General features: G+C 37.1%; 1 protein-coding gene and 1 non-coding gene across 6 annotated transcripts in view; one reads left to right on the top strand and one right to left on the bottom strand.

The window, feature by feature from the left end:
* Positions 1–15,329, bottom strand: part of KDM4C (lysine demethylase 4C) — a 465,676-nt gene that overhangs the window by 179,404 nt on the left and 270,943 nt on the right. For all 5 annotated transcript variants that reach the window (XM_066368119.1, XM_066368120.1, XM_066368123.1 and 2 more), the window contains one exon: positions 5,902–6,010. In XM_066368119.1, the coding sequence (XP_066224216.1) occupies positions 5,902–6,010 (109 nt within the window). The remainder of the gene's footprint in view (positions 1–5,901; positions 6,011–15,329) is intronic.
* Positions 7,924–8,071, top strand: LOC136396010 (small nucleolar RNA SNORA72). The gene has a single exon (XR_010749443.1). It is a non-coding gene; the product is annotated as a small nucleolar RNA SNORA72 (small nucleolar RNA).

The following is a 15,329-nucleotide window of genomic DNA, read 5'->3' as shown; positions in this document are numbered from 1 at the left end:
AGTGAACCACTTCTTAACACCTCACTATCTAGAAGCCTACAAATGGAACTTAACCCACAAACCCACTCCCCAAGTAGTGAAAAGTCCTTCCTAAAATCCATGACAATGGTCCCCAAATTTTAGCCTGTAAAACACTGACAGCACAGGACTACTGTATTTCCCCATGTATAAGATGCTCCAATGTATAAGATGCACCTTAATTTGGGGGCCCAAAATTTGGAAAAAAAAAAATCACATAAAGTTATTGAATTCAAGTTTTATCCATCATAAAATTCATACAATTCCTCATCACTGTCAAAACTCCCATTCATTAGCTTGTCCTCATCTATGTCTGATGATGAATCACTGTCTTCATATATTGCCCCGTCCTCAGTTCCATCTATGGCATTTGAAATGCCACACTTCTTAAATGACTTGACAACTATCTCAATCTTGATTTTATCCCAGAATCTTTCCACCCAGGTACAAACTGCTATAGTTGGTTTCTTCACTCTTCCTGCTGGTGTCAAATTGTCCCCAGAAGACTTCATCCACTGGTTCCATTCGTCTCTCATGGCAGCTTGGAAGGGTTTGTTAATGCTGACATCTAGTGGTTGGAGCTGGGATGTCAAGCCTCCAGGTATGATGACAAGTTTTGTTTTTTGCAGCAATCTTCTTTGTGGTTTTGTTATGTGTGCCCTGAACTGATTAAGCACCAATAGGGCAGGTTTGCATAAGAACCCACCTGGTCTCCTTCTCCAAACTTTCTCAAACCAGATTTTTATCCCATCATGATCCGTCCAACCCTTGTCATGAATGTGGACAATCACTCCTCAAGGAACGTCTATTGGCATTGTTTTACATTTGAAAATCATCATAGAAGGCAGCTTGGTTCCATCAGCACAATAAGCTAGAATAACTTTATAACAACTCTTTTCATGTCCACTTGTCTTCACAGTTACAGTTTTCACCCCCTTCTTATCAACAGTTCTGTTACTTGGGACATAAAATTGAAGGGGGACTTGGTTCATATTTGCAATCTGTCCCAACTGAAACTGATGTGTCTTCCAACACTGAATGACAAAATTATGAAATTCAAGGACCTTCTGCTCATAACTGTCAGGCATCTTCTGGGCAAGTCTGGTGCATGTACGCATGCTTAGTCCATTTGGTTTCATAAACCTGAAGCACCAATTGTGTCCTATTTTGAAATCAATAACTTCTTTTTCATCAGCAATTCTTGCTTCATGCTGAACCATCTTTTTGGACACAGGAATTCAAATTGCCCTTTGCTCTACAATCCATATCTTCAATTCTCTCTCTAAATCAGGCCATTTTGCTGCTTTGTCTCTCATGGCCTTCTTCTGCCATGGCGTTTTTGTAGAGTTTCTTCTTCCCATAGCCAGTCTCAGGTTGACTTCTCATTTAGAGGAGGACCGAACTTACGTTCAGCAGCATGATTTCCATTCACTTTTGCAAACTGGATCACTTTTAACTTGAATTCAGCACTGTATAAAAATCTTTTCTGAGCCATTTCTGGGTAGAACATGGCAAAATGTAACCTACCATCATATACCGGAAACAAGTGCAAAACAATGAGGGCAAAAACAAGCACGAAAAAGCAGGAAGTGCAAGTAAAAAAAAACTACAACAATGAGCGCAAAAACAAATGCAAAAAAGTGAGAAATGCAAGTTAAAAAAAAAACTACAACCACTGTATAAGACATACCCAGTTTTTAGACCCCAATTTTTTCAAAAAAAGGCGTATCTTATACATAGGCAAATACAGTAAGTTTTCAATAAAAGCAAACAGAAAAAAAAATAAGTAAATTATAAAATAAATTTTACAATCTAAATAAACTTCACAAACTTTGCATGCTTATTCTTGATCTTCATAGTTAGTTACACAACAAATCACAGGTGGAAATAGAAATGAAAAGAACATGGTATAAAATAAGGGATAATTCAATGGTCTAGGGAATGAAGACATCTCTGTCTCCAGGGAAAGGGAGCTGTGTACAAGTTTGAGGAAGTGTAAAGTAATATAGTTAAGTTGTATGAAATCAGTAACAGTTTTTGTAAATACAAAAAAATCAAACATTACCAATTTTATATATTTCAACCTAATACAGTAATTTATTTTTCTCAAAAGTAGAATGAACCACACAATTCTCAGTATCAAAAACTTTTCCTGCCTGGCTTGTGGTTGCACAGTAGATAGAGCATTGACCTAGAATGCTGAGGTTGCCAGTTCAAAACCCTGGGCTTGCCCGGTCAAGGCACATACCACAATCAACAAGCAAGCAATAAACAACTTAAGTGAAGCAACTATGAGTTGATACTTCTCACTCCCCCACTCTCTCCTCTCTCTGTAAAATCAATAAAAATTTTTTTTAAAAAAAAGCTTGTCCTCATTCTTTTTCTTCAAGACTTTAAAAGCATAATATACACATGAAATCAAAAGAATCAAAGTCTTAACTATCATTCTATAGTCCCAACACTTTCACTATATTCAGACATCAAGACATTATGCCAACCATGTTTAGAAGTTTTGAGATTGATTATGAAAAGTACAGCAACCATATAACATTAATTAAAAAGCTAACATTTTTCTTCTAATTCAATCAAACCTTTATGAAGCCACGAGAAGAATAAGAGAAAGGTGCTTTTGATTTTTATTCTGCATATTACAGTAAAAGGCAATGCTATTGGGTGTCACAATGGAATTTATGGACAGAGAAATCAAGCTAAACTGAGAATACCCAATTATTATTATACAGCTGAATGCTAGGTAAAATACCCATTAAATCTGAGTACCAACAAAATCTAATGTTTTATGCCCACATAATGCAGAAAAGCATTGGCTGTTACCTATTAACAGACATTTCAGGCCAATCTACCTAGTAATCTGCTGAAGTTGTTGTTTTATTGCTTAAACAAACAGAAACTATAACTGTGCTTATTCTGAGAGTACAATATTACATCAAGCTAGTAAGAATTGATAGAACAAAAAGATCATTATATTAAAATTAATAACATTTGGAGCCTGACATGCAACAGTCATAAAACAGCATTTGTTTTTCAAAATTGGCAGAGAAAAAGAAGTGTTTATGCAAGGGAAACACTGCTTATGAGGAATGTTTATATACTTCACTATTTTGCTTTTCAATGAAAACATGGAGCAAGGGGGACTACACAGTATCCATTCCTATTACATTTTCATAGAATCAAAGGCTTTTGGAGTTTGAATGAGACTTTGGGATCACTAATAATCCAACCATTTCACTATAAAGATGAGTAAAACACATGATGAATCTTAGAGATTCCATGACTTAGTTCTCCAAGGCCTTGTAGGCACTAACAGCCAAGAAGAGACTAGAAGATTCCCTAGGAGAACCAGTCATAGGCCCATTATCATTCAGCAAAACAAAACAAAGAGTGCTTTTTTTTTCCAGGTTATTTTGACATTTAATTATGTTGCATACCCATCACCCAAAGTCATATTGTCTTCCGTCACCTTCTGTCTGGTTTTCTCTGTGCCCCTCCGCTCTCCCCACACCCTCCCTCTCCTCCAACCCGCACCCCGTAACCACCACACTCTTGTCCATGTCAAAGAGTAATACAAAATAAAATCTTAATTTAATTTAAAAATTAAAATTACATTTGTAAAGTCTGAATCAACAGAAGACATCATTATTACATTTGGTCAATATATTCACTTAATAAAACCTTGAAATAAAAGAAATAAAATGAAGACCAACAAATCTATACTAATACTCTTAAAAAGGAAGGAGTTATAGCACACCAGGGACAGGAGGACATAATTCTCCCTCAAAACATCTATCTGGCAAAAGTAAAGTGAAACAGCCACTTCTAAATAATGTCCTTTAGTTTGAGCAGTATCTGCAAAGTACCCAAAAACCAGCTTGTGCACCAGAAGTAGCACTTACAGTGACTAATGACACAGGGTAACTTCAGAAAATACCACAGGAAATATCAGGCAATCTCAGAAGAAAAGAAAACACTCTTACAAAGTGAAATCAAGTGGATAGTTCTAATCTTGGGAAAATATGCTCAGGACTAGTTTAGTATTTGATTGCATCATAAGCATGAATACTTTAATAGAAGGAGAGTGAAACAGAGAAAAACATTTGGGAAAGTCATCAAATTGTGTCAGTCTTGAGTTCCTAAGATTTTCCTTACTTAATTACACTTAAATGTATACATTTTGTTCTTTCAAAAAACTGAAAACCTAGGTTAAATGAGTTAAATAATGATCAAACCCAGAATAATCTTTAATTAAAGCAGCAATTTCCATCTCTTCCATCTCTGTATTTAAATATTTAATCCATTACTAAATGAATTATAATATTAATACAGACAGAGTGTCCAAAAAATAAATTGCTGTTCCATTGCCTGAAGTACACTCCTAATCAAACCCTGGAGGCATGCAGATATTACAGATACAGGGATGAGGGTCTGAGTTGTCTTTAATTTCAAAGAGATGCTTAACAACTCATTACAGTATTGCATTGGCTGGGTTGATGAGTTATAAAAAGTTATCCAGACTGTTCAGATTAGAGAAAATTAGAACCATACCAGGGTTTTAATCAGAATCTTGTGAATTTTCAAACTTGCAGGTGGGATCACCTCTGCACTTGGGTGAAAGCAGTATGGATGGGTATCTACATCTTTCTATCTTTTTGTATAATTATTCTAGAAATCATAAAAGTATAGTTGAAGAATAACAAAATTTAGTCCAAAGGTGATGAGCTCAACATACCACCATATGTTATTTTAGGATATCTGTAGTGCCCAAAATCCAGACATGAACCTATAGCTTGGAAACCTTGATCATTCCTGACTAGTATTCATATTTTACAAAGAAGAAACTGAAGGCAAGAGTAGACTTTCCAAAGTCAAAAAACTTAAAAGGGACAAAACAATGATCCAGTCAGAGAATCTACTGTCCATTAGTCAACCAGATTCCTCTTTACTGTGGGTTCTAGAGATTTTGCAATTGCTTCTGCTAGATGCCCTGAGGATTTCTAACAGGCAGTATCCACTTTTACTTTAAATTTCTGACCTGGAATAAGAAAGCATAAATTTGACTGCAGTCCTAAGGTTAAGAACTGTTAGGGCAACTGTCTCTTCTTATCCTATCACCTTTCCTCACACAAGTCCAACCCAGGCATCAAGTCCTCTGTCCTCTGCTTGTGCCTATGGTCAGCTGTGGTTTTTGTTTTTCCCTAATACATACTTAAGGGTATAGGTTTTTTTTTAAGAGTCCAGCTTTATGTGTCTCAAAGACCTATGAGGTCATAGCTCCAATTTCCCTACATCCACTCTAATCTCAGTGTATTTTCCTAAACAGCCATAACATTAGCTCTCATCTTCCAATCTGGAAGTCATATCTTTCTGTATCCCCTCTGGAGTTCCTTCATCTCGAGAGCTCAGCTATCACCCTCCTCTTGCGCCTTGCCACACCAGGTATAACGGGATGGAAGTATTGCACAGTTTTTTACTCAAGATAATTGTTAATAAATTAAAGAATTGACAATGCAAAGAAACTTAACAGCATATTAATTCCATGATTTGATGCCTTTAAAGAAGTGATTCTTAACTTCTTTGGAGTATCCTAAAAAGAATGTCAGCAATGACCAAGTTTATCCCATTATATAAAACGGGAAGACTTTAGGAACATGGCTAGATTATGTGAAGCAAGTATTTATCCCTGATATCCAAATTTCAGCTGACTGAAAATTGTTTATTACCCCTGATCTTCTTCCAATATATATAAGCATGTGGTCAAATGACTTCTCTATCAAGCCATTTTTTTAGGAAAGTATTTTACAACTGACAATAAATACTGACTACTGTACATACATACAAAAAGAAATACTGAAAACTTCACAAGCCTACCTTCATCACTTGTTGCCTGCTGCTTCACCAGAGTCATTGGAGATCTCGCTGGAGGCTTGCTGAGTGGATGGCGCCAACTTTTAGCCGTTTTGGTTTCTCCTTCTATTCTCTGATTACAGAACAAAAATAGTTAAAAATTTGTTTTAAACAAAACACTACATACATTTCACAGTGATTTCTGACAATTTAATTATAAGACTCCTTGTACATTTTTTACCTCCTGGGGAATTAGTTCTTTTTAAAAGATATTTAAACCATTAAATCAAAAGAAATAGAAATCCATTCTATTAGTTATTTTACCAAGAGGTCAATTAACTATCCTTCTACTTTGCATTAAAATACTATCTCTATGTAGTGCAGGGTAGGCTTATCAAGCCTGCAATAAACTCAGCAGTTAGCAAGCTTTCAAAAGTTCTTTAAAACCAATCTAAATTTAGTATTATATATCCATAACAATATAGAACTAGGCACTTGGTCATGTCTATGCTGCTTACATGAGAGTATTTAAGTTATTTTGCTTTCTATCCACACAGAAAACCATATACCGCCAAAATGAGGCCAAACACTTCCTTTCAGTCAGGCATAAATTGTCACTTCCCTGAGGATTAAATAAGAAGTCAAAGTTTTGGTGTTTGTTTTCTTTGTTAATTTCTGACATCTTCAAATCACTTATATTTTATAGAAAATCTTTTGTTCTGGGTTCTTCAAGCTACATTTTTCTTTCAAGGGTAGAGGGGGGAAAGCCATGTATATCTTGATATCTTCCAGATAGAATCCACTTACAAGCTTTCTTTTTCACTCAATCCAAAAAAAAGGTGTGTGGGGGGAGGGGCTTGGGAGGGTAAGGGTAGAAAAATTCCCAGAGAAAGAGTTGGAAACTAGTAAGTTTATAATATCGACAGTTCACTAGGAAACAAAAGAGTTCCTAAAATTTTCCTATCACTGAAACAGCAGAAGCCAGAAGTAAAGAAACTACACTGCCCTCTGATACCAACAGGGATGTGCCGAGAAAAGATGCGAGACATTCTAATCAAGCTAGGGGTAGGGAAAAGTAAAATAGGTTGAGGTTTATAAAATGGCTAAAAAGTAATGTGGGAAATTATAACTTAGTCAACAACAAGAAATATTTATTAAGCCCTCACCATATGCCACACTGTTCAAAAAGTTGAATTACAGCAGGAAAAATTATACTAAACCCCTACTTTCAAGGAGTATGTCTTACAGATGGGAAAGAGCACAGACAATAAACAAGGAAAAAGTAAATATCAGGTACTATTAAACAAATACACAGGAAAAATAATACTGCTAATATTCTCATTCTGATTTTTAATAATTGATAGATATGTGTATTCCAAACTGCCTTCTTGATGTTCCGCTTATCTGTCAGACCTCACCCTTACTAGACTATCACCCCTGAGACAGAGGAATTCCAAAAAGCTGACAAGCCGCTCCAAGGAGGGGCTCCGGACATGCCAGGACTTTTTTTTTTCCTGAAGCTGGAAACAGGGAGGCAATCAGACAGACTCCCGCATGCGCCTGACCGGGATCCACCCGGCATGCCCACCAGGGGGCGATACTCTGCCTATCTGGGGCGATGCTCTGTTGCGACCAGAGCCAGTCTAGCGCCTGAGACAGAGGCCATGGAGCCATCCCCAGCGTCCGGCCCATCTTTGCTCCAATGGAGCCTTGGCTGCAGGAGAGGAAGAGAGAGACAGAGAGGAAGGAGAGGGGGAAGGGTGGAGAAGCAGATGGGCACCTCTCCTGTGTGCCCTGGAAGGGAATCGAACCCGGGACTTCCGCACGCCAGGCCAACACTCTACCACTGAGCCAACCGGCCAGGGCCCAGGACTTTTGATTCAACACCCACATGCTTGAAGCCTCCCAAGGAGGAGCATTCCGGACATACCAGGACTTTTGCCTCAGTATCCCCTCAGGCTCTCCCAAACACTATATAACTCGCCCCTAGTCTGTAACTGGCGTTCTTCTCCCCGGGAGAAGTGCCCGGCAGGGTTCCTTTCTTCCTTTCAATAAAGCCTGTTACTCTGGTCTTTCGGACTCTCATGGATTCCAACAATAATCAGGGAGGGCTAAACATTTGCTATATTAAGACCATGTATGTGTCCCCAGACCTAGTTTCCTTGGTCTGCTTTTATAAATGCTAGTGATGAACCAAAATATAAAAATAAAAAATAAAGTAGGACAGAGGAATGGAAAGAGATGAGGGCGCTATGTCATACAGAGTCATCAGAGAAAGCAATTTCTAAAGAGAAGACAATTGACTGAAATCTTGAGTGCAATGAAGAAGCAATACATTTAGGTTTCTGGGGAAGGAGTATATTGGTCAGCAGGAATAACATGTAAAATGTTAACATATTTGGTGTATTGCACGGAAAGCACGAAGTCTAGTTATAGATAAAGAGGCAGACAATGTTCAAAAAATAACTTAATATTTCCAGAGAAAACTGACTAAAGCTGATTGCACCAGAACACACATAGCATTACACTTAATAAGAAGAAACACTGATCAAAACTGCACAAAAATGAAATGGGTCTGTATTACTCAGGACTGTCTGACACCACTGTGTCGGTAAAGGGTACCATTATAGGTATCTCTAAGAAGGTAAACCAAGTCAGGCAGGCCTCAAGAGCAGCATTTGGTTTCTTATATGGGCAGTCTTAGTTGGTGAAATGATAGATAAAACGGTTAAATGTACTGAGGGTAAGCGAGGAACTAGAAAAGTTACTTACTTTCAGTTCCATTCTAGTTTAAGTATGTGACTAAATATAATTTAAATAAGCATTTCACTTACCATTCTAGAATCTCATTATCTACTCAGCTACAATTACTTCCTACATGAAATTTAATTATAACACTTGTGTACTAATATGGGAATACTATTTTCAAACTTCCCTGAACCTTTTCAAATAAATTAGACCATATTTTTCTATTTCTCATGTTTTTGATAAATATTTTATGGTTCAATAGAATATAAAATCACATATAAAATGATAAAGGTTATTAGGTCAAATTAGGAAATTATCTATATTTTATTTGACATTTTAGGACTACTAATAAACAGAATATTCCAAGTGGATTTCCTTATCTAATCTCCCTTTCCTTCTCAATGATACTGAAAGGCCTGTAGTGAGTTGAAATGAACAAGAGGAATCAGGGGCCTACTCCATTTCTCAGCTCTAACAACTGAGGCTTTTCTTACTTACCACTTGAATTTCTTCATCTAGTTGTATAGGTCAAAAGAGATTAATGAATTCTGAATCACTATATACAATCAGAGTGTGACTGCCTGATCCACCTATAATTGTGTGGTGACAGCAACAGTTCATGCTGAAAGCATATATTAACATCATAGGAACATATGAGAAACAGAGAGTCCCTGAGCAAGCACACAGAATGGGGACATTGGTTATCAAGAGGAGTCTTGAACAAATGCTAGCAAGGATATGGAGAAAAGGGAACCCTCATGCACTGTTGGTGAGAAGGCAGATTAATGCATCCGCTGTGGAAAATAGTATGGCGTTTCCTCAAAAAATTAAAAATGGAACTGCCTTATGACCCAGTGATTCAACTTCTGAGAGTATACCAAAGAAGCACAAAACACTAATTCAAAAGAATATATACACCCATATGCTTACTGCAGCACTATTTACAATAACTAGGGGGATTGGGAAGCAGCTCAAGGGTCCATAAGTAGATGAGTGGATAAAAAAAGCTGTGGTACATTTATACAATGGAATACTACTCAGCCATAAAAAGGCAGGAAATCTTATCCTTTGTTGCAACATAGATGAACCTGGAGATTATTATATTAAGTGAAAAAAGCCAGTCAGAGAAAGACAAATACCCTATGATTCAATCAAATGTGAAATCTACTGAATAAAATAAACTAACAAACAAAATAAAAACAGAATCATAGAAACAGAGAACAGACTGACAGCTGTTGGTGCGAGACGGAGGGCTAGGAGAAAAAGTTGAAGGGATTACAAATAAAACACCCAAAAACAGATGATGAGAAGACAAAGAAGTGCAATCCAAATGAAACCACAAGAGACACCTTCAAGAGATGAACTGAGTGATATGGAAATAATCAAACTTCCAGATGAGGAGTTCAAAATAATGATTGTAAGGATGCTTAGGGATCTTAGAACAACAATGGATGGTCATTATGAACACCTAAATAAAGAAATATCAAGTATAAAAAAGAATCAGTCAGAGATGACAAATACAATATCAGAAATAAAGACTACAATGGAAGGAATTAAAAACAGGAAAGATAGAGCAGAGGATTGAATCAGCGAGTTAGAGGAAAACTGGAATGAAGGCATGAAAGCAGAGAAGAAAAGAGAAAAGAGACTCAAAAAGTCAGAGGAGCCCTGGCTGGTTGGCTCAGCGGTAGAGCGTCGGCCTAGCGTGCGGAGGACCCGGGTTCGATTCCCGGCCAGGGCACACAGGAGAAGCGCCCATTTGCTTCTCCACCCCTCCACCGGCTTTCCTCTCTGTCTCTCTCTTCCCCTCCCGCAGCCAAGGCTCCATTGGAGCAAAGATGGCCCGGGCGCTGGGGATGGCTCTGTGGCCTCTGCCTCAGGTGCTAGAGTGGCTCTGGTCGCAACATGGCAACGCCCAGGATGGGCAGAGCATCGCCCCCTGGTGGGCAGAGTGTCGCCCCTGGTGGGCGTGCCGGGTGGATCCCGGTTGGGCGCATGCAGGAGTCTGTCTGACTGTCTCTCCCCGCTTCCAGCTTCAGAAAAATGAAAAAAAAAAAAAAAGTCAGAGGAAACTCTTAGAGAGCTCTGTGACAACATGAAGAGAAATAACATCCACATCATAGGGGTTCCTGAAGAAGAAGAAAAAGAACAAGGGATAGAGACTTTGTTCAATCATATCATAGCTGACAACTTCCCTAAATTAATGCAAGAGAAACTCTCACAAGTCCAAGAAGCACAAAGGACTCCAATAAAGAGAAACCCAAAGAAACCTACACCAAGACACATCATAATTAAAATACCAAAGCTAAGCAATAAAGAGAAAATATTAAAAGCTGCAAGAGAAAAAAAAGTTATCACCTACAAAGGAGTCCCCATAAGGATGACATCTGACTTCTCAACAGAAACACTTCAGGGCAGAAGGGAATGGCAAGAAATATTCAAAGTAATACAGAACAAGAACCTACAACCAACACTACTTTATCCAGCAAGGCTATCGTTTAAAATCGAAGGAGAAATAAAAAGCTTCCCAGACAAAAAACAACTCAAGGAATTCATTACTACCAAACCAATGCTGCAGGAAATGTTAAGGGGCCTGTTGTAAACAGATCAAAGTGGGAAAAGAATATAACAAAAAAGGAATACACCTTTAAAGAAGAAAATGGCACAATAAACTACATATCAATAATAACCTTAAATGTAAATGGATTAAATGATCCAATCAAAAGACATAGGGTAGCTGCGTAGATAAGAAAACAGGACCCATACATATGTTGTCTACAAGAGACACACCTTAGAACAAAAGACACACATAGATTGAAGGTAAAAGGATGGAAAAAACCATTTCATGCAAACGGAAATGAAAAAAAAGCAGGGGTAGCAATACTTATATCAGACAAATTGGACTTTAAAACAAAGGATATAGTAAGAGATAAAGAAGGCCACTACATAATGATAAAGGAAGTAATCCAACAGGAAGATATAACTATTATAAATATCTATGCACCTAATATAGGATCACCCAAATATATAAAGCAGACTTTGATGGATTTAAAGGGCGAGATCAACAGCAATACTATAATAGTAGGGGATTTCAATACCCCACTAACATCACTAGATAGATCCTCAAGAAAGAAAATTAACAAAGAAACAGCAGACTTATTGGAAACACTAGATCAACTCGATTTAATAGATATCTTCAGAACCTTTCACCCTAAAGCAGCAGAATATACATTCTTTTCAAGTGCTCATGGTACATTCCCTAGGATAAACCACATGTTAGGGCACAAAGTGCTCTCAACAAATTTAAGAAGACTGAAATCATATCAAGCACTTTCTCCGATCACAACGGCATGAAACTAGAAATGAACCACAACAGAAAAGCTCAAAAATTCACAAACACGTGGAAACTAAATAGCAGGTTGTTAAATAATGAATGGATTAAGAATGAGATCAAAGAAGAAATAAAAAAATTCCTAGAAACGAATGAAAATGAGCATACAACAACTCAAAATTTATGGGACACAGCGAAAGCAGTGCTGAGAGGGAAGTTCATAGCACTACAGGCACACTTTCAGAAGCTAGAAAAAGCTCAAATAAACAACTTTACCCTGCATCTAAAAGAATTAGAAAAAGAACAGCTAGTAAACCCCAAATGTAGTAGAAGGAAGGAAATAATAAAGATCAGAGCAAAAATAAATGACATACAGGCTAAAGAAACAATACAGAGCATCAATGAAACTAGAAGCTGGTTCTTTGAAAAGGTAAACAAGATTGATGAACCTTTAACTAGACTCACCAAAAAAAAGAGAGAGAGGACTCAAATAAATAAAATTAGAAATGAGAGAGGAGAAATAACAACTGACACACAGAAATACAAAATATTGTAAGAAAATACTATGAAGAACTGTATGCCAAAAAACTAGACAACCTAGATGAAATGGACAAATTCCTTAGAACATACAATCTTCCAAAAATCAATCTGGAAGAATCAGAAAACGTAAACAGACCGATTATAACAAATGATATCGAAACAGTTATCAAAAAACTCCCAACATTTTTGCTCAGCAAGAGAAACTGATATAAAAATAAACAGACAGCCAACTAAATGGGAAATGATATTTTCAAACAACAGCTCAGATAAGGGCCTAATTTCCAAAATTTACAAAGAACTCATAAAACTCAACAACAAACAAACAAACAATCCAATAAAAAAATGGGAAGAGGACATGAATAGACACTTCTCCCAGGAAGAGATACAAATGGCCAACAGATATATGAAAAAATGCTCAGCTTCATTAGTTATTAGGGAAATGCAAATCAAAACTACAATGAGATACCACCTCACCCCTGTTAGATTAGCTATGATCAACAAGACGGGTAATAGCAAATGTTGGAGAGGCTGTGGAGAAAAAGGAACCCTCATTCACTGTTGGTGGGACTGTAAAGTAGTACAACCATTATGGAGGAAAGTATGGTGGTTCCTCAAAAAACTGCAAATAGAACTACCTTATGACCCAGCAATCCCTCTACTGGGTATATACCCCAAAACCTCAGAAACATTGATACGTGAAGACACATGTAGCCCCATGTTCATTGCAGCACTGTTCACAGTGGCCAAGACATGGAAACAACCAAAAAGCCCTTCAATAGAAGACTGGATAAAGAAGATGTGGCACATATACACTATGGAATACTACTCAGCCATAAGAAACGATGACATCAGATCATTTACAGCAAAATGGTGGGATCTTGATAACATTATAAGGAGTGAAATAAGTAAATCAGAAAAAAACAAGAACTACATGATTCCATACATTGGTGGAACATAAAAATGAGACTAAGAGACATGGACAAGAGTGTGGTGGTTACCAGGGGTGGGGGGAGGGAGGACAGGGGGAGAGTTAGGGGGAGGGGGAGGGGCACAGAGAACTAGATAGAGGGTGGCGAAGGACAATCTGACTTTGGGCGAGGGGTATGCAACATAATTTAATGACAAAATAACCTAGACATGTTTTCTTTGAATGTATGTACCCTGATTTATTAATTTTATCCCATTACCATTAATAAAAATTTATTTAAAAAAAAAAAAAGAAAAAAAGAAACTCCCAACAAAGAAAAGTCCGGGGCCCGATGGCTTCACAACGGAATTCTACCAAATATTCAAAGAACTCCTATCCTTCTCAAACTATTTCAAAAAATTCAAGAGAAAGGAAAACTTCCAAGCTCCTTTTATGAGGCGAGCATAATTCTGATTCCAAAACCAGGCAAAGACAACACAAAGAAAGAAAATTATAGGCCAATATCTCTGATGAATATAGACGCTAAAATCCTCAACAAAATATTAGCAAACCGGATCCAACAATATATGGAAAAAATCATACACCATGATCAAGTGGGATTTATTCTGGGGAGGCAAGGCTGGTACAATATTCGTAAATCAATCAATGTGATTCATCACATAAACAAAAAGAAGGAGAAAAACCATATGATAATTTCAATAGATGCAGAAAAAGCATTTGATAAAATCCAGCACCCATTCATGATCAAAATTCTCAGCAAAGTGGGAATACAGGGAACATACCTCAACATGATAAAAGCCATCTATGAGAGAAACCCAAAGCCAACATCATACTCAATGGGCCAAAATTAAAAGCAATACCCTTAAGATCAGGAACAAAATAGGGGTGCCTCCTTTCACTACTCTTATTTAACATGGTCCTGGAAGTCCTAGCCACAGCAATCAGACAAGAAGAAAAAATAAAAGGCATTCAAGTTGGAAAAGAAGAAGTAAAACTATCATTATTTGCAGATGATATGATATTGTATATAGAAAACCCTAAAGTCTCAGTCAAAAGCTACTGGACCTGATAAATGAATTCAGCAAAGTGGCAGGATATAAAATCAATACTCAGAAATCAGAGGCATTTTTATACACCAACAATGTACAGTCAGAAAGAGAAATTAAGGAAACAATCCCCTTCACAATTACAACCAAAAAAATTAAGTACCTAGGAATAAACTTAACCAAGGAGACTAAAGACTTGTACTCGGAAAATTACAGAGCATTGATAAAAGAAATCAAGGAAGATACAAACAAGTGGAAGCATATACCATGCTCATGGTTAGGAAGAATAAACATCATTAAAATGTCTATATTACCCAAAGCAATTTATAAATTCAATGCAATACCAATTAAAATACCAATGACATACTTCAAAGATATAGACCACATATTCCAAAAATTTATATAGAACCAAAAGAGAACATGAATAGCCTCAGCAATCTTAAAAAAGAAGAATAAAGTGGGAGGTATCACACTTCCTGATATCAAGTTATACTACAAGGCCATTGTACTCAAAACTGCCTGGTACTGGCATAAGAACAGGCATATAGATCAATGGAACAGAACAGAGAACCCAGAAATAAACCCACAGTTCTATGGACAACTGATATTTGACAAAGGAGGTAAAGAAATACAATGGAGTAAAGACAGCGTCTTTAACAAATGGTGTTGGGAAAACTGGACAGCTACCTGCAAAAAAATGAAACTAGATCACCAGCTTATACCACTCACAAAAATAAACTCAAAATGGATAAAAGACTTAAATGTAGGCCGTGAAACCATAAGCATCTTAGAAGAAAACATAGGCAGTAAGCTCTCGGACATCTCTCAGAGCAATGTATTTGCTGATTTATCTCCAAGG

The sequence above is a fragment of the Saccopteryx leptura genome, chromosome 2, assembly GCF_036850995.1.
Source record: "Saccopteryx leptura isolate mSacLep1 chromosome 2, mSacLep1_pri_phased_curated, whole genome shotgun sequence".
Lineage (NCBI taxonomy): Eukaryota > Metazoa > Chordata > Mammalia > Chiroptera > Emballonuridae > Saccopteryx > Saccopteryx leptura.
This window is presented reverse-complemented; position numbering and strand designations above follow the sequence as displayed.